Source organism: Protopterus annectens, chromosome 14.part0 (assembly GCF_019279795.1).
Source record: "Protopterus annectens isolate FY-2018-M chromosome 14.part0, PAN1.0, whole genome shotgun sequence".
Lineage (NCBI taxonomy): Eukaryota > Metazoa > Chordata > Ceratodontiformes > Protopteridae > Protopterus > Protopterus annectens.
This window is the reverse complement of record NC_056748.1, coordinates 222,368,928-222,390,339: the sequence shown is the minus strand read 5'-3', so window position 1 is coordinate 222,390,339 and position 21,412 is coordinate 222,368,928. Positions and strand designations below refer to the sequence as shown.

Genomic DNA, 21,412 nt, shown 5'->3' with positions numbered 1-21,412 from the left:
ACCCATATACGGCTCCTTTAGAATCCATTTTATCCTTCTTAACAACAAATTTTTCATGAAGGAGTGGCAGCCGTTACAGTTAGAGTTCAATTAGCTGCCATTTCCAATTTCCATTTTGGTTTCATGGGAAATCCAATTATGCAGCACTCCTTGTGTAAAACTTTCTTAAAAGGAGTTCTTCTTCTCAGGCCCCCAATAAAACAACCATTAGAACCCTGGGACTTAAACTTAGTCCTCTCATCTTTGATGTCTGTACCCTTTGAGCCGTCCTCATCATCAGACTTAAAATTGTTATCATGGAAAACTTTATTCTTGGTAGCCATAACATCTGCTAGGAGAGTTTGAGAACTACAAGCTCTAACTGTTCGACCGCCTTACATTATCTTTCACAAGGATAGAGTCTCTCTCAGGGCAAACCCTTTCTTTCTTCCTAAAGTATGCTCAGAGCACAATCTGAATACTACCATTGAGCTACCTGTGTTTTTTTTCCAAACCACTCTAATAAATCAGAGTATAGACTACAACAGCTAGATGTCCACAAAATACTCAGGTTTTATATACACAGGACTAAAGAATTCAGGAAATCTGATCAACTTTTTGTTTCCTTTTCTGACAAAAAGAAAGTTTTGCCTGTTTCTAAAATTACTCTTTCAAAATGGCTTTCGGATTGCATATCCTTTGTTTATCAACAAGCTGGTAGACAATTACCTGTCAGAATTAAAGGTCACTCTACTAGGGCTGCAACTACTTCATGTGCCTTTAGATCTAGGCTCCCAGTTGATACTATTTCTGCAGCAGCTACTTGGGCAAGACCACATACGTTTGCCAGTCATTGCAAATTAGATTTGGCCTCCCGGAACAGGTCATCCTTTGGGTCCACTGTGCTGAAGAGTCTCTTCGCTTGAGCCACCCGGGATAGAGGTGCTAGGGACGCTGTCCCATCCAGCAAGAATTACGGCAAGATAGGACTACATAACATAAAGAAGTTATGTACTTACCATAATGTTCCATGTTTGTAGTCTATCTCACCTATATTCTTGCGCCCCTCCCTCCAACCCTCTTTCTGTTTCTGGGGGAATCTGGTGGACTTTTTTGGTGCTGCCTGACATAGTTCTTTTTATTGTCCACCTGGAATGGATTATATTTTTAATCCTTGCTGTATTTATACAGCTCCTTTTTTTATTCTTACCTGATAGGTATTTATTGCTTTCTTGCAAACTAGACCTGGGGAATTGCCGTGAGGCACCATGGGATAGGGGCTAGCCTCGAGCCAGTAAAAGCTCTCGAGCTTTAGTATCAGCTGAGTCAGAGCTGAATATTGGCTCCGAACCTATTCAGCAAGAATATAGGCCTGATGGACTACAAACATGGAGTGTTATGGTAAGTACATAACTTCTTTTTTTCCAGGTTAAAAATTTTAGCCCCATTTTAGCTGAAGGATCAAATGGAGACTAGGTTAAAGCTTTCAAGACTACATTTAAATCCCAAGGGGAGTAGGATCTTTAACTGGGGGTCTAAGAAGAAATGTTCCTCTTAGAAAAGCTCTGCAAAGTTTGGCGGACTGATCGACTTCTTTGAGGCAGTCACCAAAGCCGTGGATGAGGGTAAGGTGGTTCACACTTCACACAGCCTATCTTGACCTCACCAAGGCTTTCAATGCCATCCCCCATTCTGGAATTATAGCTAAACTCACTAAACTAGGTATAAATCCCTACATCACAAGATGGGTTGCCAACTGGCTCACTGACAGAACCCACATTGTAAAAGTTGCAGACTCCAAATCTGACCTCAAAGCAGTGACAAGTGGAGTACCACAGGGTTCCGTCCTGGGACCTCTCCTGTTTGGTATCTACTTCTCTGAAGTACAGGCTAACACAGAAGATCTCTGGCTAATGAAGTTCGTAGATGACTGCAAACTAGGAGCCATAGTCAAGTCCCCAAATGATGTGGACATCCTACAGAAGGGCCTCACTGAGACAGATACCTGGTGTCAGAGCCATGACCTCAAGCTCAGTGCCAAAAAGTGCAGTGTCATCCCCTTTGGTAAAAACTCTGTACCCATGAGCTACCACATAGGCAGCAATCTACTTAACACCGAATGCGTGATAAGAGACCTTGGGACCCAGGTGAAAAGTAGTCTCTCCTTTGATAGTCACATCGCCACAGTAGTCAGGAACTCCTTCTACATGGCACACCTCATCATAAAAGGGTTCTCATCCAGGAAAAAAGAGGTCATTGTTCCCCTCTACTCGACACTCATTAGACCCATTATAGAGTACAACTCCCCTTTTGGAATGTACCTCACAAGACATCTGCAGCAGCTGGAAAGGCCACAGAAGTACCTCACAAATTACTGGCCTTAAACAAATGCCCTAAACTGACTGCAGCAAAAACCTCCATCTTTACTCCGTAGCATATCGCCTACTCTGAGGTGATCTTTGCCTAACATATAAAGCTATGTCAAACCCAGAGCTGTTGGACATGCTACACCTAAAGAAATCCCAATCCCTCTGAGCTACATGCTCTAGGGACCTAAACCTTGTCACCACAATAAACAGGACACGCTGGAGGGATAGATTCCTGTCCCAGAGATTTCCTATACTCTGGAACAAGCTACCCATCTATGTCAAGCAAAGTTCTTCATTAGTACTCTTCAAGAAAAATCTTGATGAGTGGATGGGAAATATGAAATACACCCGGGGATCACTTTTGTGTGTCTGCTCGACAGTGGCACAGGAAATTAACTTTCTTGGGTGGCTTAAGCCATGGAACCTTGCTGGCTACGCTTACATAGGACCTTGGACTGGTAGCCTAGTACCTACCAATGAACCTATGAGCCTATGGATGCTAGAGATTATTTATTTATTATTATATGAAAGTAGGAAATGGTAGTTAACTGTACTTTAACAGTAGAAGAGCTAGCACCAGACCTTTAGAGATAAGAGCAGAGCATTACAAATCTTTTCTGTTTGCTTTTGCAAAGTTTCCTAGTGGAAGCTTTGTAGGATGATGACTGACTGTAATAGACTGGGGAGGAGAGCCTCGATTGTCTAGAAATCATTGGAAATGGATGTTATGGTGAGTACGTAACTTCTTTTTTCTTCTTGTGAAGAAAATGTGCTTTTAAAAACTGTTTTTTCTATGAGGTCAGTACTCATTGTTTGCAGCATGTGCATGGCTCTGTTGATACTTCTTCCAGGGCTATGGTGACTGGTACAGTTTAAGGTAGGTTTGTTAGGCTGCATGCTCACTGCTTTCCAGATGATGTTAAAAATGAAATTTTAAATTCTCCCTTGGATAGAGATTTAGTGTTTGTACTCTCTGCTACAGAGATGATCAAAAAGTATGATGAAAGGAGCAATCTGATGTAGGGAATCTCTAAGATTTTTCATCCCTCCTTTTTCAAATTGCACAAGGGATTTTCTTTCTCTTCATCCAGTTTCAGCAAAAACACAGAATGAACAGTCTCAACAGAGTTCAGGTAAACAGATACTTAAGAAGAAGTGTCAAGAAGGTTCCAAAAAGAAGTCTCAAACCTCCCAACACTAAGGACATTCCAACCAGTCTGAATGACTAATCAAAAAATCTTGTGACGCCTCTCACCCTGGTCCTCTTTCTCTTCCAGAAAGTCTGAATCTCCATCTTTCTCTTTGGCAACAGATTGGGTTATACAAATGGGTTCTGAAAATCATTTATCAGTTATAGATGGCAATGGGAAGAAATTCCTCCTTTCCAGGGGGTCATTACTCATCCAGTAGATCACACTGTTTTGTTTCCAGCTGTTCATCAACACATGCTTCCCCAAGGAGTGATAGAACTAGTTCCTCCTTCCCAGGTGGTGAAAGGGTATTTTTATTCAAGGATGTTCCTAGTCCCAAGGAAAGAAAACACTTGGAGACCAGTTCTGGATTTTTCTTTCCTAAACCTGTTTGTGATAGTGCCCAAATTCAAAATGATGTGACTCTATAGCCTGTTTCCTCCTCTTTCTGTTTCAAGTTTCCTGGTTAAACAAGACTTATCATCCCATTCCTATTCATTGAGACATCAGGTGTTTCTTAAGGTTTTCTGTGTCTGGATCACATTATCAGTTCTCTGTCTTACACTTTGGACTATTCACTGCGCCAAGAGTATTCACAAAGTGTCTCTCTCTAGTTATAGCTCATTGCAGGCTACAGAGTATCCACATTTTTCTGTATTTAGAAAACGTGTTTATCTTTGCCGAGTCTTTTTCAAAATATCAGAAATCTCTGTCCTAGGTGAGAGATCTCTTGCTGAAGCTGGAAATTCCAAGAAAACATTCAAAAGTGTTTCTTGACTCCCTCACACAGGATTGTGTTCCTGAGATGTCAGCTAGACACCTAATTTCATAGAGCTTTTCTTCCATAGGAAACAATAGATCTTTATTTAGATCTATTTCTATGTTTTCTACTCAGACTTCAGTCACTGTGAGGGAATACCTCTGGATTTTGGGTCTCATGGCATCTGTTATTCTCATGATACCCCTAACAAGACTCCACATGAGAATAATACAGTGGTTTTTGAAATCTCTTTGCTTCCAGCATCAACACCCTTTATCTTTTCAGATTCCAGTACTGGAGTTTGTCAGGAAAAAATCACTTGGTGGAGACAACAGATATTCTTAAATCAAGGTCTGTCCTTCTCCTTCCTTGATGCAAAGCAGTCAGCCACCACAGATGCTTCAGGCTTTGCTTGGGAAGCAGTTTCAGGAGAGATAAAAGTGCAGAGGGGTGTGGAACACCAGGGACAGATGCAAATGCATAAATATCAAGGTGATGCTTGCCCTGATAAAGGCATTCTATTCTCTAAACCATCTTTTACCTCTGGGACCTCTTGACGTGATTATAGACAATACCACAATGATGTGGTACATCAATGAGCAAGGGGAAAACAGGTTGTACCTGCTTTGCAGACTAGCCATGTTAGCTTGGGATATAGCTTCATAGCACAGTCTCACTCTTCAGGCACCCTATATTCTGTCCGAACAAAACTGTGTGGCAGCCAAACTGAGCAGAACCAGGGTAGACCCTCGTGAATGGAAACTAGATCTGGTGGTCATCCAAGATTTGATCCTTCTGTGGGAAGTTCCTCAAGTAGACCCCTTTGCCTCTTCTGTGAACAATCAACCGGAAAAATTATGTTCCAGGACTCCATGCAGGAAGGCCTGGAATACAGACACCTTTTCTTTTCCTTGAACAGGAATGTTCCTGTATGCCTTTCCACCCTTTCCACTAATATACAGGGTACTTCTGAAGATTCAGAAGGAACCCCCCCACCCAAGATCATTGTGCTGATTCCCTTCTGGCCCAGGCATCTATGGTTCCCCAGAGGCAATTACCACAACATTCCTGCACACAGTGGACCTTACTCACACAAGAACAGGGGTGTTTGATACACCCCAACATCAATCAGCTTCAATTGACAGCCTGGATTATAGGATATTAATACTTTTTAGGCACCTGTTTTCTGAGGATGTGCAACAGGTACTAATCAAGGCAAGAAAGCCTGCTACTAGAAAATCATGTATTACTAAATGCAAAAGTTTTTCTACTTGGTGCCAACGACATAACTATCACCCATTCTCAGCTAGTTGTTCTCTGGTTTTGCAATATTTGTGTGCGTTACTGTCCAATTGACTTTCTTATTCCTCTTTCAGGGTTCATTTATCATCCATTTTAATATGTCTTCCCATGGATCCTTCTCTTTCAAGGCAGTTGCATGTCAAAATGCTCTTGAAATGCGTTTTGTGTAAGAGGCCTCCAAGTAAACTTTTCCCGCCTTGGGATCTTAATTTTGTGTTAGAAAAACTAACACTTGCTCTGATACCCATGCACTGGCCCAGTAATCTAGGAGCCTCAGTCACCCTCTCTCTCTCCAACCAGTGCTTTATGTCTCTGCCCAATAGCTGACACACACAATCTTTGAGATTTGATTTATATCCAAACACACAAACACTCCTGGGGAAAGCTGGCGCAGGTTCACTAGCTATGCCCCTCCCCTTCTGCCCAGACTATAAAGTAGAAATCACTGCCACCAACCACCCTTACTTATTAGCTACTATAAGGCCCTTACAAAGGGTGACCAATTCTACTGTGTAATGTTCCTATTATCCAAATGATGTATGACCAACAGCAAAACTATTTAAGAGTGGCTTGTACTGTGTCGCCAAATACATATGCAAGTACTCTCAGAACCTAAATATCTCTAAACAAACCAGTCACAATTAAAAAGGTTTAAATATATTTAATAATAAATAATAAAAGCACAAGCCAATACTCAATAACTCAACACATTGACAACAGAGTTCAAAATTACAGGAAATACTTTAAAACAACATTGCAGGACAGGTCTCACATAAATACAGAAAACATCTAAACTATACTTTACTGTATTCCTATCTATATCTGAGAGATACCATACCCTAAATGACTTATAGAACCAGGCAAATATAGATGAGAAGTGCTGATGAGAGGATGTTTCTAGGTCCAAAGACAAGAATACAAAATGCACAGACATTCTCTGAGAGATAGTTCTTACATTAATAATACACATTACTGCTGGGTTAGCTGGATGACATCACTATTTGACACCTCTGCCTTCAGTTCCCATGCTAACATAAATTTAAAATTTAGCACCTCTGTGTCAAAAAATAATTGTCTTTTAGAAGTTTGCCTGGAACTGGAAGTCGTAAAACAGTTACACAATTTTACCTTTGAAACCTGTAATTATTTCTGTTTTCAGACAATAGAAAGAATTTCTAGCTGCAGACATTCTGTCTCCTAGCTGAGATAAACACCATCATAAGCAATTCACTTATTTTCTTAGAATTTGCAAGTTAACTCTGTTCTTTTCTAGTAGGGTACACTGTGGTTACATTCTTGAAGCTCAGCAAATAACATAGAGTTTAACATAACATCGTTTTCTTACATTTGTAAGACAAGCATACAAACCATGCTATTCACAAATGACATAAAATTATTTACAAAATTCCAGGTAGCTGGGCTGGCAGCCTTCACAATCCACCCCCCCATGAGGTCACAAGCTAGTTTTTCAAGTGACCCTTGAGAAACGTTGCTTGAGAGGGTTGAGCCTATCTGGGAATACCGTACCCCATTCCCTGTCTTGAGAGCCCATCTGCATTGGCATTGCTAACCCCACTATGGTGCTGCACTGTCATATTATATGCTTGCAACCCTAGGCTCCACCTTAGTAACTTGGCATTTTGCTGGCTGGCTCCCGGATGGTGCAATGGTGCAGCGGTAGAGTTGTCATCTCACAGCAAGAGGTTCTCCGGTTTGATTCTCGGCTGGGGTGCCTTCTGTGTGGAGTATACATGTCCTCCCTGCGTTCATGTGGGTTTTGGTGCTCTGGTTTCCTCCCACATTACAATGACATGCGTTTGGAGCATTTCTCCCTGGGTCACCGCTGAAAATTGGCTTGTTCCAAGTCACACTTTCCCTGTTAACAAAATGTAAAAAAAAAAATTTTTAGGAGATTGTGGTCTGTAACTACAGTGAATTTTCTTCCATACAGATAAGGCTGAAGTTTCTGCAGTGCCCACACTATGGCTAGATATTCCTTTTCTACAGCTGCATAGCATTCCTTCCTGGGTTGGAGCCTACATCTGAGATAAACCACTAGGTGCTCTTCTCCATCTGAAGAAATCTGGCTAAGTACAACCCCCACCCCATGGTTTGAAGCATCCACCTGCAAAACAAATTCTTTGTTGTAATCTGGACTGGCTAACACAGGGGGTCCTCCCAAAGCTCATTTAAGCTTCTGGAATGCCTGCTGACATGCTGTGGTCCACACTACCTTATCTGGCCTGTTTTTCCTTGTCAGGTCTGTGAGGGGAGCAGCTATGGTTCTATAATTGGGGACAAACTTTCTGTAGTACCCTGCTGTGCCTAAAAATGCCCTCACCTGCTTTTTGGTTACAGGTGCAGGCCATGCCTGAATGGCTTCCAATTTGGTAGGTTCTGGCCTGAACCTACCACTCTCCACTCTATGTCCCATGTAGGAAAACTCTGCCATACCCACCTGACATTTGCGGGGCTTAATGGTCAACCCTACCCTCTGTAGTTTGCCCAGCACCTCCCTGACATGCTGAAGGTGCTCTTGCCAGGAACGGCTGTAGATGGCAATATCATCTAGGTAAGCAAGGGCAAAATCTCCTGCTCCTGCTAGAATATGATCTGCCAGCCTCTGGAAAGTTGCTGGGGCATTTTACATCCCAAGGGGCATCTTTGTGAACTCATACAAGCCAAAAGGAGTCACAAAGGCTGACCTCTGTCTAGTACTGGGAGTCAAGGGCACCTGCCAGTAACCCTTGGTAAGATCAATGGTGGTAAGATACTTAGCCCCACCCAGCTGCTCTAGGGCTTCATCTGTCCTAGGCGTGGGGTAAGCATCTGACTCTGTGTGACTACTTAATTTCCTGTAGTCCACACAGAACCTGTGCTGCCATCCTCCTTTGGTACCAGCACCACTGGGGAGGCCCAGGGACTGCTGGGCTCCTGAGTTACCCCTAATTCCAACATTTCCTGTATCTCCTCCCTCCGAGTCTCTCAGACACCCTATAAGGGGCCTGCCTAATAGGCTTTTGGAGTCCTGTATCCATATGATGCTGACCAGGTTGGTGCATCCTGGTTTCCCAGTGAACATGTCCCCAAACCCCTATAACACTTTTCCGATTTCTCAAACCTGGGTAGGAGATAGCTGCTGGGACATTGCTACCCCTTCAACTGAGGTGTCAGTCCGATCCTTACTGAGGAGATCAGTCACCATATCTCCCCCAGACTCTTCCTGCAATCCACTGCAAATACTCAGCACAAGGGCTTCCCTATCATGGTAAGGTTTCATCATGTTGCCATGGTACTATTTGTGTCCCTGTTGTTCCACCATGTAGTTAACGTCACTGACCTTCCTTACCACCTTGTAGGATCCCTCCCAAGCTGCTTGCAGCTTGTTGTGTCTGACTGGAATAAGAAACATTACCTGCTGCCCTACAGCATACTCTCCAACTCAAGCATTCCTGTCATACCAGAACTTTTTCTGCTGTTGGGCTTCTGCCAGGTTTCCCTGTGCCAAGCCCATGAGTTCCCCTGAGCCTTGTCCTGAGGTTTATGACATATGCTACAACAGACTCCTTCTGAGATTCACACTCACCCTCCCACTCGTCTCGTATTAAATCTAGAGGTCCCCTCACCCTATGCCAATACAACTCAAAGGGTGAAAAACCTGTGGATTCCTGGGGAACCTCTCTGTAAGCAAATAACAGATGGGGCAAATATTTGTCCCAGTCCCTCTTAAACTGGTCTGCAAATGTCCATAGCATGGTCTTGAGTGTAGAGTTTAACCTCTCAACAAGACCATTAGTCTGGGGATGGTAGGGAGTTGTCTTTAGGTACTTCACCCCCCAGTACTTACACAGACAAGCCTGACATGAAATTGGCACTTTTGTCGGTTAGTATTTATTTTGGGAAACCTACCCTGCTGAAAATCTCTAACAAAGCATTTGCCACCTTTTCTTCCTCAATGGAGGATAGAGCAACTGTCTCAGGGTATCTGGTAGCATAATCTACTACCACTAGGATATACTTTTTACCTGTGGAACTTGGGGTACTCAGAGGCCCCACAATATCCATAGCTACCCTCTGAAATGGTTCCTCAATCACAAGCAAAGGCATCAAAGGAGCTTTCACCTTGTCTCCTGCCTTGCCTACCTTTTGGCACTGCTCACAGATCCTGCAGTACCCTGTTACATCTCTGGAAATCCCAGGCCAATAAATATTCTACATAATACCTCTCTTTGTATGTTTTATGCCCATATGACCTGCAAAGGGAATATCATGTGCTATGGCTAGAAGTGCCAGACGGTAGGCCCTGGGCACTACTAACTGCTGTATTCTCTCACCCTCTACCCTCCTTCACAGGTCCACTGTCTGTACAGTAACCCTTTGTCCCAGTATACAGATCCCCCTTTCCCCTTGAGAATCTTGTGCTTCCTTAGCTACCTTCCTCAAGCCTTGTAATGTAGGGTCTGAGAACTGAGCCTGTCTCATCTCTCTCTTTGTAACCCTTCCCAGCTCCCCTTCCACAGGAAGTCTGGTATCCTCTGACAGCAGTGCCTCACTGTCACCCTGCGTACTACTACTCACCTTTGTCCTTGCAGCACTCTGTCCAGGGGAACATCAGTACCCACAAACAGCTGTGACTCACCTTCAGTCTCACTGGTACAGGGTAGCTTCCTCCCTGAAGTAACCTCCTCACCAGTCCTGGCTGCAAGTGTGCATTCTCTGTGGGTCTCCCCAAGGCTACCAGACCCACATGCTTGTCTCCAAACCTGACCAGTACCAAAATCATTCCCTATCAGGACATTTGCAGGGTGGTACGTTGGTACCCTTGTTGTCTCAAGACAACCTACTGTTGGCATTTTGTTATTCCTACTTACTGGCTGTTCCAAATTTTGTTCCCCACCTTGCCTCCATGGACATCTATATGTGTATGTGTGTGTGTATATGTGTGTGTGTGTGTGTGTGTGTGTGTGTGTGTGTGTGTGTGTGTGTGTGTGTGTGTGTGTGTGTGTGTGTGTGTGTGTGTGCATATGTATATATATATATGTATATATATATATATATATATATATATATATATATAATATATATAATATATATATATATATATATCTATAGATATATATATATATGTATATATGTAAATATATATATATATATATATAGTGTGTGTGTGTGTATATGGATCTGTGTGTATGTATGTGTATGCATATATATGAATATATACTCTTGCATGTATATTTGCTTGAATGTATATATGGAAAACTTAAACATTTATATACTCTTATTCAATTGTGAAATATCTTGCAATGCTCTACCAGGTTCTTATCTACTCTCATTGTATATTCTGTACACTTGTATTTTTAACCAAAAGAGGGAATATCCTGTTATTGTATACTAACAGCTGTAAAGTCTACCATCTGTATGCTACTGCTCTGTAATGTCTCTCTTGTAAATTGATCTTCTCTGTAAACATATGGAGTTTTTCTCCCCAGGACTCCGCTGAAAATGGACCCTTGTTGTCCAGTCGGACTATCCTGGCAAACAAATATTAAATACATAAATAAATAAATACATGGCCCACTTGTTGCATTTAAGACATTTAACCCTAGGCCACAGACGTGTACCTGGACTAGTGGCTTCCCCTTCTACTGATAGACTCTTTTGGGGCAGTCTGAGCTGCCCACCATGGGTTCCCTTAGACCCATGAGCAGCACTGGGTGTCCCTTGCCTGTGCAGTGATGCCCTGCTTGCTAGGTATAGGTCTCCCCTCTTCCCCAACTCATTTATAGTAGCGCATTGTCTATCAGCTAAACAGATTCTCATGTCCTCAGGCAAAGTGCTAAGGGCTTGTTCCCTCACCAAAATGTCTACCAGCCATTCAGAAGTGGTGACCTGACATCTACTCACACACCTATGAAAATAAGTGCTTAGTTCAACAACATACTCACACACACTTTCATCTGCCTTGCGTCTATGCTCACGAAAATTTTTACTATAAGCTTTAGGTGTTAACTTAAAAAATTCTAAACAATTATTTACAACATTATAATTTAAGCAGTCATTATCAGACAGTTTGGAAAGAACAGTTACAGCTTTACCATGGAGTAAGGAGGTCAGGAACCGTACCCAGAGCCCTTGGTCAACATCATACTGTTTACATACCCTCTCAAACATATGAATGAAGCTATCAAAATTATCCCCCTCTGCAAATTGTGGAAGAAATTTACTGGCCTTTGTTGCGTCTGGGGTATGGTTACTCCCTTTCCTATTACCTCCATGACTCTGGCGAAGAGTCAGCATCTCCTTTTCATGTTGCCTCTGCCACTCCTTCTCCTCAGCATCCAGGCATTGCAGTCTCTCATTTTCCTCAGTCTGTAGACACCTCAGTCTCTCTGCTGCTTCTGTTTCCAAACGCTTAGCTTCCAACTCAAGTCTCTTTAACTCCAGATGGATTTTTAAGTCCTCTGTGGAAAGGTTGAGCTGTCTATTCTCTGAGAGTTGTACAACAACATGGACAGTCTGATTGTCCTCCTGGTTGCTATTCTCTGATGCAGCTGTGACTAAAGCTGCAATCATGTCTGCCTTAGCCAGGTTGGCATGCACCAGTCCTTTACCCTGGCACATCTTAGCCAACTGGCTCCTTGTCAGCTTGCCATACTCCTCTACTGACATGCTTACCTGCTCTCCCTGGCTTACTAAGTTAACAAAAAATAAATAAAACAATTGTGATGTGAACTCTGAATGTTCACTGCATGGTTGAGTTAGAGTACAAAAACACCTTCAATGATCACTGTACACAAGCTACAGGAATTTAATATCCACACCACTAAAAGCCAATCAATGTGTGATGTGGCTAACTCACCACTACCAATTAATATGTGATGTAGATATCCCACCACTGCCAAGCAATTAATATGTGATGCCCCTGCACTGGCCCAGTAATCAAGGAGCCTCAATCCTCACCACCAACACCAGTGAAGGATGTGTACATTGAGAGGATGACAAGTACACACACACAGTAAAGTACAATTTCCCTTAAGAGCACACAGAGATCACAGTCAGTCTGTGGCTGGTTTCTCCCTCTCCTCCAGATCCACAATAAGACTCTTCACTGGCACACCTATAGGGTTAAGATCTCAGCTGAGTGGTCAAGCCAAAACCTTTAGCATCCTCTCTGTTCAACCAGTGCTTCGTGTCCCTGGCCATGTAGCTGACATACACACACTTTGTGATTTGATGTATATGCAAACACACAAACACTCCTGGGGAAGGCTGGCACAGGTTCACTAGCTATACCCTCTTCTGCCCAGACTATAAGGTAGAAATCACTGCCACCAACCACCCTTACTTATCAGCTACTATAAGGCCCTTACAAAGGGTGACCAATTCTACTGTGTAATGTTCCTATTATCCAAATGGTAAGTGTGAACAACAGCAAGACTGTTTAAGAGTGGCCTGCACGGTGTCACCAAATACATATGCAAGTACTCTAAGAGCTTAAATATCTCTAAACAAACCAGCCACAATTAAAATGTTTACATATATTTAATAATAAATAAAGAAAGGACAAGACAATATTGAGTAACTCAACACAGTGACAACAGAGTTCAGAATCACAGGAAATACTTTAAAACCACATTGCAGGACAGTCTCACATAAATACGGAAAACATCTAAACTACTCTTTACTGTATTCCTATCTATATCTAAGAAATACTATGCCATAAATGACTGACTTACACAACAAGGCAAATACAGATGAGAAGTGCTGATGAGAGAATGTTTCTAGGTCCAAAGACAAGCTGGGCTGGCAGCCTTCACACTTGCTCCATTTGAACCAGCTAATCTGGCTGACATGACGTTATTAACATGGAAAACAGTTTTATTGATTGCTCTGACATCTGCAAGAAGGATATCTGAGTTGCAAGCTGTTATGAGTTAATCCTCTCATTTTCTAAAAGGACAGGGTTTCTTTGAGAATTAATCTTTCTTTTATGCCTGAAGTGATGTCTCAGTTTACTTTGTCAAACTATCCATCTCTCTATTTTCTTTCCTGAACACAAAAATGAGGAAGAAAGGATACTCCATACCATGGATGTCCATAGACAACTGAGGTGCTATCTTGACAGAAGTAAGTCTTTCACATCATTGTATCGATTGTTCATTTCTTGTGAAGGCAAGATGGGTTAAACAGTGTCAAAACAGATTATTTCCAAATGGTAGTCTAAGGCTATTAGCTTTTGTTGTACTCACCATGACAAATCTATTCCAGGCAGGATCAAGGCCTACTCTACAAGGACCTTGGCTTCTTCTATGGCTTTTTGGAAAGAGTTGGATTCTAGAAGTATTCTAGGAGCTGCTACTTTGTCCTTTGTACATACTTTTACAAAGCACTATAAACTGGAGTCCATCTCTAGGTCTAGATCATGCTTTACTAGGACCATTCTCCAGGCGCTCCTGGTCCCCTCTCCTTCCACCTCCCAAGTATAGTTAACTATGGTAATCTACCCATATAGCTTAGGCTACTGCAGCAGTGTTCAATATGAACAACATAGTACAGTTGTGTAAGTTGAACTTAACCATAACAGTAGATGTTGGAATGATCACTGCTGTAGTAGCCTGTCCCTCCCTCCATTCCTTTTGTTTTTGGTGTAATTTTTTTGACAGGGTGTGGAAATGTATTTTTTGTTATTCCTAGCCTTGTCCTTTCATGACTCAGCCTCCCTCTCTCTGCTGGCAGGAAAGCTCTGAAGTGCTTCACACCCAGACTTGTCTTTCAGTCAGCTCAGCTCAAGCTGCTTGAGTGTTTGGGCTCATGGAAGGTGCCCCGAAGCTTTAGAAGATGGCTTGCTGTTATATCCTTGGCAGGATATAACCCATGTTGCTAAGGCTACTTCAGCAGTGATCATTCACACATCTACTGTTATGGTAATTTCAGCTTACACAGCTGTAATTTCCGACATTATTTAGCTGGAAGACGTAACTTCCAGCTGTATCTGGATTTCATATCATATATACGATCTCCAGCAGCAGTTATCCTATTGTTTTTACATTTGCCATTATGTTGAGTATCTGACATCAATGTACTTTCCCTCATCACTTATAATGCTCCAGGAATTATGAAACACCATTTATAGTAGTATATGGAATCCTGTAGTTTGACAGTTTCAGTAAAGTGACTTTTTAGCATGAAGAGCTTTCCCCCTCACAAAAAACAAGCCCAGTGAGTTGTGACTGGCAGTGTAAATCTGAGATGAAAAGCACAGCAGCAAATTTGTCCCACAAGTTAAAGAAGTTAAAGGGCTGTTTAAGTCATGCAAAGACAGTGCAAAAAAAAAAAAAGCTCTTTCCAGTTTATAGCGTTGCTTTCACCTCATTGCTGATCTTTGTCTGAGCATGGCAAACCCATCTGATCAGCATAAGTAAACCCACTAGCTACAGCTTCTAATTATCTTTAATAGAAAATTAACATTACAGTGAACATAGTTTTTCCCCCATGGAAATGCTAGCTGGGGCATTCTGAGATGGCTAGCACCATCAGATAGCACTAGTTACTGTGAGCTGTTTTTTATGTCCCAGCTGCAAGCAATGGAGTTATTGATGCATTTGACTTAAGTGTTATTACAAACGTTTTAATTCAAATGCATCTCTAGCCCCATCGTATGCAGCTAGGGCACAATTAAAAAACATTGGATTGTTGTAATTAGCACTATGCAACAGCATAAAATCCCACCAAAGACTTATTAACTCAGCCAGTATTAATTGAACAAAATACTAATGTTACTTGGATATGCCAGCTATAGTTGCCAAATGTCTTCTTAAAATTAATAGCTTCTATTCAGCATATGTATTGTTTGTCATTTTCGGACAACTTGGCTTTTATTTTGAAGCCATTTATCTTAAATGTTTATTTCTGTATCATCCCTTAGCTCCAGCAGGATATTCAGGTACGAAAAAATGAGTCGTCAAGAGAAACTCGCCGCAAGGAGAAGATGGAGAAAGAGCTGAAACAGTTGCAAGCTGACTTAGATGTCAAACAAGTAGAAATTAAACAACTGCAGCATCATCAGCAAAAGAACAAAGAAGAGCAGGCAAAGCTGGAGCAATTGCTTAAGGAACAGAAAGTATGTTGTAATTATTTTCTATTTCTAAGATTTAATGACCCGTTAGTTTTACTTCCTTGTTTATCTCAGCTCATGCAGTCTTTTAAGTAAGATATAAACCCCTACTTTTTTTCCCCTTTTTTTGTTTAAATTTTTTGGCCTCTGTCTACCACATGACCATTAAGTCTCCCTCTCTTACGGATTCTTTCATTTATTCCCAATACTTGGAATCCTAGGTCACACATAAAGAAAAGCAAGAGATGGAAATCATGGTATTGATTTACTTATGTATGTATATATTTATTTATATATTTTCATTTGATGGCCAGTTTGTTAGGCTGATCAAAGTGTGTCTTTTCAACCAAGACTTTGGCTTGTACTGAGCTATAACATGATGCGTTGCACACAGTATTAAGGTAACAGTACATTATTTTCCAATCTATAGGCACATTTGCAATATTTTTTTCACTATTTGAATTTCTTCCATGGTAGAGCATATGAGAGCTTACAGAATGAAAACAAAGATAGGAGAGGCAGGCAAAGTCTTGGAGCATCATTATTTACACTTATTTACATATGTACATATCTATACATAAAAATATGGAGCAGCCTTGTTTACAAAGTGAACAGATTATTGTTTAACTCATAATGAAAACTAGTATCCCACAATCAAACAGCTAAATGGCCATTCATTGTCAATAAAATAGGTGAAAGTAAGGGATTTTTCAAAGTGCTGTTTAACCATAGTTTTGAAACACTTTTCACATATTCTCTTTTCTCATATCAGTAGAAGTTTGATTCATTGTGGTTAGGGCATTTTTGATGATGGCCTACTGAGATGTCCAGCAGGGATAGAGGAGAGTGTGCCTTGTATTATCTAAACACTATCCCCCCTGCAGTTATCTAGAAAGTACTGAGCAATGCCTGCATTTCTGGTATAGTGTGAATGCATGCTTTTACATACCCATTCAAAGGATGCTTTTGCACTCCCTGGAGGGCTTATACCCTCTGAAGCCCAACTGCAGGAGCTGCAACACAAGTTCTTGCTCCAAATTAAGCTCCACAGAAGGATTGTGCCATCATCCTGCCATCATCCTCCTCCACCTGAGATGGCAGCCATTTGTTCACACCAATTCTTTCATCAGTAGTTCACCTCCAGTGTTGGGCCTGAAGCTGACAACAATCATCTGTGCCACAGTCAGGATCAAAACCTCCTTGCTACAGAATTGGCAGGGAGAAGAATCAAATTTTAAATGTTATGCACACTGAGGAATTGCCTAATAATCACTTTAACCCTTTTCACACTGTAGAAACTACTGATATTCTGTCAAATACCTGCATTTTCCTGTTAAGTGGTAAAGTGATTATCTGATTGTGATGCTAGTGATCAAGGTTCATTGATGGATGCTGTTGAACAGAGAAGAAATGACTAATGAATAATAGTGGTATGACTCACATCTGGCTACATAACTAATGGCGTGAACCATCAAAGTCATTATGGCACATTTCAGCTCAGAGATGCAAAAATCCAGAAAATTAGGAGAGATTCCTGAGAGTCAAAATGCTATGTACCTTACTGTCTTTGTTCTCCTTTCCACCCAATCAACCTAAACACGATTGTAACCCAAGATTATAGCTCTCCACCTGATAATAATGAGGGAGGCAAACTGCCAAGATAAAAGGTCACACTGAGATACATATGATATGAATAAGGAGAGGCAGACAAGTATGTACATCATTCCTTGTGACAGCTGCATGACATGCACACAGTAGGTATGAAATCACCTCCAAATAATTGAAGGTTTACTACATAATTATAGTAACACAGGACATCCAGTATGGCACCACTCTAGAAACATGCAGTTCTGCTCAGCTACCGGAGAAAGGAAAATAAAATAAAGTGAAGGAAAAATGGTAAGAAATTATTACAAATAACTGCTCAAGACACCAGGCAGTTAATGAGAAGCAAACCAGGAGGAATGTAATAAGCAGGGAGGGGAAAATCTCAAGAAACAATACCAGCTGATGAAACAGAGCTGCAGCTCAGAGACCAAGTAACCCTGGAAGTGATATGGTTGGAAATAAAAGAAGTTAAACTGAAACTGTTAAAAAATATAACCATGAAGGAAAAAAAGATGACAGAAGTGATTAAGGGGCTAAATGAGAATGCCATAGCTATCCAAGAGATTTTGACAGAGAATGATGACTTGGTGGCTTGAACTGAATCAGCAGAGGTGAGATTAAGGTGTCTTGAAGCAAAGACCATAGACATGGAAGATTATACATGGAGAAAGAATGTCAAAATATTGGGAAAACCAGAACAATTTGATGGGGCAGATTGGCTGAAAGAGATACCGGGACTTTTAGGAAAATGGACAGGAATCCAACAAAGGCAGAGATAAATATTGAAAGGGTGCATATCACTGCATAGTGCCCTGCAAGAGAAACTCAGACGTGGCCACAACCAGTTATAGTAAGATTCCAAACAAATGAACTAAAAGAAAAAAAAATCTTTACAGAGATATGGAGGCTGAGAAAGAAACTAAAGTGGGAGATGCACATGTTTTTTTTTTAAAGGAATGCTATAATTCCATTGATCAAGGCCTGCAAAGAAAAAAACATCAGGTGGAGAATGATTCATCCGGGTACTATAAAGATCTATGCACAGGGCACTGTTATTCATTAATCCAAAGGAGGCACTGGAGTTCTTGAGAAGACCAGTAAATCCACACTATAAAGAAGCAGGAGAAAAAGGAGGAAAGAAGAATCGCATCTTGCAGGTTAAGAAGGAAATTGAGCATGACAAAATAAAGATACAGGCTATTTCCCATGTTCCTGTGACAACAACAGTTACAAAAGAGGGTAGAGAAGATAACAGAAACAAGAAGGAAAGAAGCAGGGAGAGACTAGTATGGCTTGAAATTGGAAGAGAAATGAGTAAGAGAAAAGACGAGGATGAAGAGAACAGTAAAAGACTTTGATAAGATTGTGAATATCCGAATGTGAATAAATGGACTCAGGAAAATATATGAACAATACGGATATACATAAAGTATGGGCTGATAGTGAAAGGATGAATCAAACGGAGGTTGCTGTCTTGAAGATAAAGTATGAGGGTAATAAAGGGGAGAACTAATTATATGAGAAACAGCTAAATGTTAAATAGATTAGAAAACAGTTGCTACTCTTGTGAGAGATAGTTGACAAAAATGGCAGAAGTGGTTAAAAAATATAATTTGAAATAACCTAACATGAGAGAAATAAATAAAGGCTAAATAGATTAGAAAAGGGCTGCTAAGTTTTTGGTGGTAATAACAATACTAACTAATTATACAATTATATAGGTTTTTAGGGTTCTTGTACACAGACCTGAAGAAGTCTAGAAGGACGAAAGTGATCTTTGTTTAACAATAGGTTATGAAAATAGAAACTGATTTTTACATGCAAAATGTATATGTGTATATTTATATATAATTTTTGATCGCAAAATGAACTAAGGTTGATATATTTCCAGCCATGTAGTATATTGCCTTGTATAAAATCACAGACTTAATAATTTGGTTAAATAAGATGTACCATTAAAGTACATTAGGGCTATATATTATTATGACAGCTACTAGGTAGGGCAGGACCAGCTCGAATGTCACACTGATGAGGGAAGGGATGTGAATTTAACATGTGTACCAATAACACTTTTTTTACAGCACAATAAACCACTCCCATGCCCGATAAAAAGTATATATATATATATATATATTTAGAAAGCTTGTGAGGAAATTATTACTCTATTTTTGTTTTACTTGGATCGCTTGTCTGTGTACTTAATAAAGGATTTTCGACTGAAAACAGACTGCCTGCCTTGCTTGGATTACTTTTGAATACTTAGTAATGCTGTAGAATTATATATTTTCTATTATTACTTTTTGACTTGACGAGTTTACGTTCGCTACTTCTACTACTATTGTCTGATCTGATTAATATACAGTGATTAACTAGAAATATATGGACTGAAAATCTTCCACACAGAGAAGTTTCTTACACTGTTTTGTTTTTAGACCCACTACACTTTAGTGGGTTGTTTTGAGACTTCGGGGATACCACGGAGATTACTTGTTTTTTAAGAAATAATTTTCCGTCATGCACAGGTTGTAATATATAAAACAAAAAGTAAGCACATGACTGAAGCATGGGGGAGAGGGAATGGGTGAGAGACAACATAGTAAGTTGAATCATAAGGATGAATAACCACATGGACATATTAACCAATATGATCTGTAGTAAAGGAGGGGATGGGTAAAATGACCCAGAATCGAAATGAAGAGGAAGTGGTAGGGTGGGGACCCACACAGATCAACGAAAGTGGAGCAATGGAAAGGGAATAGTAGCATTTAAGACACATTAATAGAAAGCAGAGGCTGTGAACTGATCAATGAGGAGAAGAGGAAGAATTATCACACCCAGAGAGTAAAGTACATTAAAGAAAAAGGCATCTAACCCCTAAAAATAAGAACAAGACAGGACCTTATAAGTATGCAGGTGATGTGTTAATTTGGAAAAGGGAAGGACAGGGTTTAAAATCTGTAGTAGATTGGAAGGTGCAAAAGAAGGAGTAAAATCCCAGTTGAGAAATACCTTTGAGAGAAAGGAAAATGGGAAAGAAGGCAAGTGCATGGGACATAGGGGATGGTAAGGTCTGAAATGAAGTTACCAAAAGACAACAAAGAAATTTGAGATAAATGGAAGAGGGAAGTATAAGTAAATGACCTAAGTAAATTAGTAAAAAGATACAGTGGAGGCAGTGGAGGCAGTGGAGGTCCTTTGATGGATATGCTTTGTCATAGTAATCTCAGGAAAAGGGGCCCAGGAGGGAGTGATGTTGAATAATTACAATCAACCTCTAAAGAGAGAAGCAACAGATGTACATATGTACAAAGTTTTACAGGGGAGAGAGGTGGGGAAGGGGTACAAAAAAGATAGGAAGTAAAGAGAGTAATATGGAGACAACAGCATGGAGGTGAAGTAGAAATGTGGGCAGTCAGAATAGGTGAGATTACAGAGAAATAAAAGGTGAAGACAAAATGGAAGAAATAAAGGTTGTGAGTAGAAAGGAAGGGTATAAAAGGACACCAAAAAAGGGGATTGCACCAACACAGGAAGAAATGAGTGAAGAAAACCCATGAGAAGACATGTGCAGTGGGACATTAGATGGTAAGGCATACAATGTTAGTAGCCTTGGGTATAAAGTGAAAAGGGTCAGACTATTAGCGCATTTCTAGAGAACTACAGGGCAGTGTATTACCCTGCAAGATATGCATCTGAATATACAAACGCACAAAAAATTGAGAGAGGGTGAATATAATGGGATAATGTTCATCCTGGGGGAGTAAGGGGCAGAGAGGATGCTAGTGAGGAAGAGCCATCCTTCAAAGATAGGAAGTAAGACTGAAGATAAAAAAGGTAGATATGCAGGAATTAAGGGCTAGGTAGAGGGTGGTAGATGGATAATAATAGTGACATACATACCTCCCTAAACCAATTTAAAAAAATTAAGGAATATAATTGGAGAGTTAGTAAAGTTTCAGGAGGGGATAACTGTTTGCACAATAACATTGGAATTTGTAAGAAGGGAAAAGGCTAACAGAAGACTGCAAGCATGAAGGTTAACCTGGAAATGAAGCTTTCTGCAGGAATTTATACAATCTGTAGGATGGGT

The 21,412-nt window shown here is 40.7% G+C and overlaps 1 protein-coding gene across 1 annotated transcript in view; it reads left to right on the top strand.

Annotated features, from left to right (window-relative positions):
* The window catches only part of CFAP58 (cilia and flagella associated protein 58), a 2,107,107-nt gene that overhangs the window by 273,479 nt on the left and 1,812,216 nt on the right, over positions 1 to 21,412 (top strand). Inside the window, exon 5 of the mRNA XM_044055947.1 lies at positions 15,526 to 15,720. Coding sequence (XP_043911882.1) covers positions 15,526 to 15,720 — 195 coding nt within the window. The remainder of the gene's footprint in view (positions 1 to 15,525; positions 15,721 to 21,412) is intronic.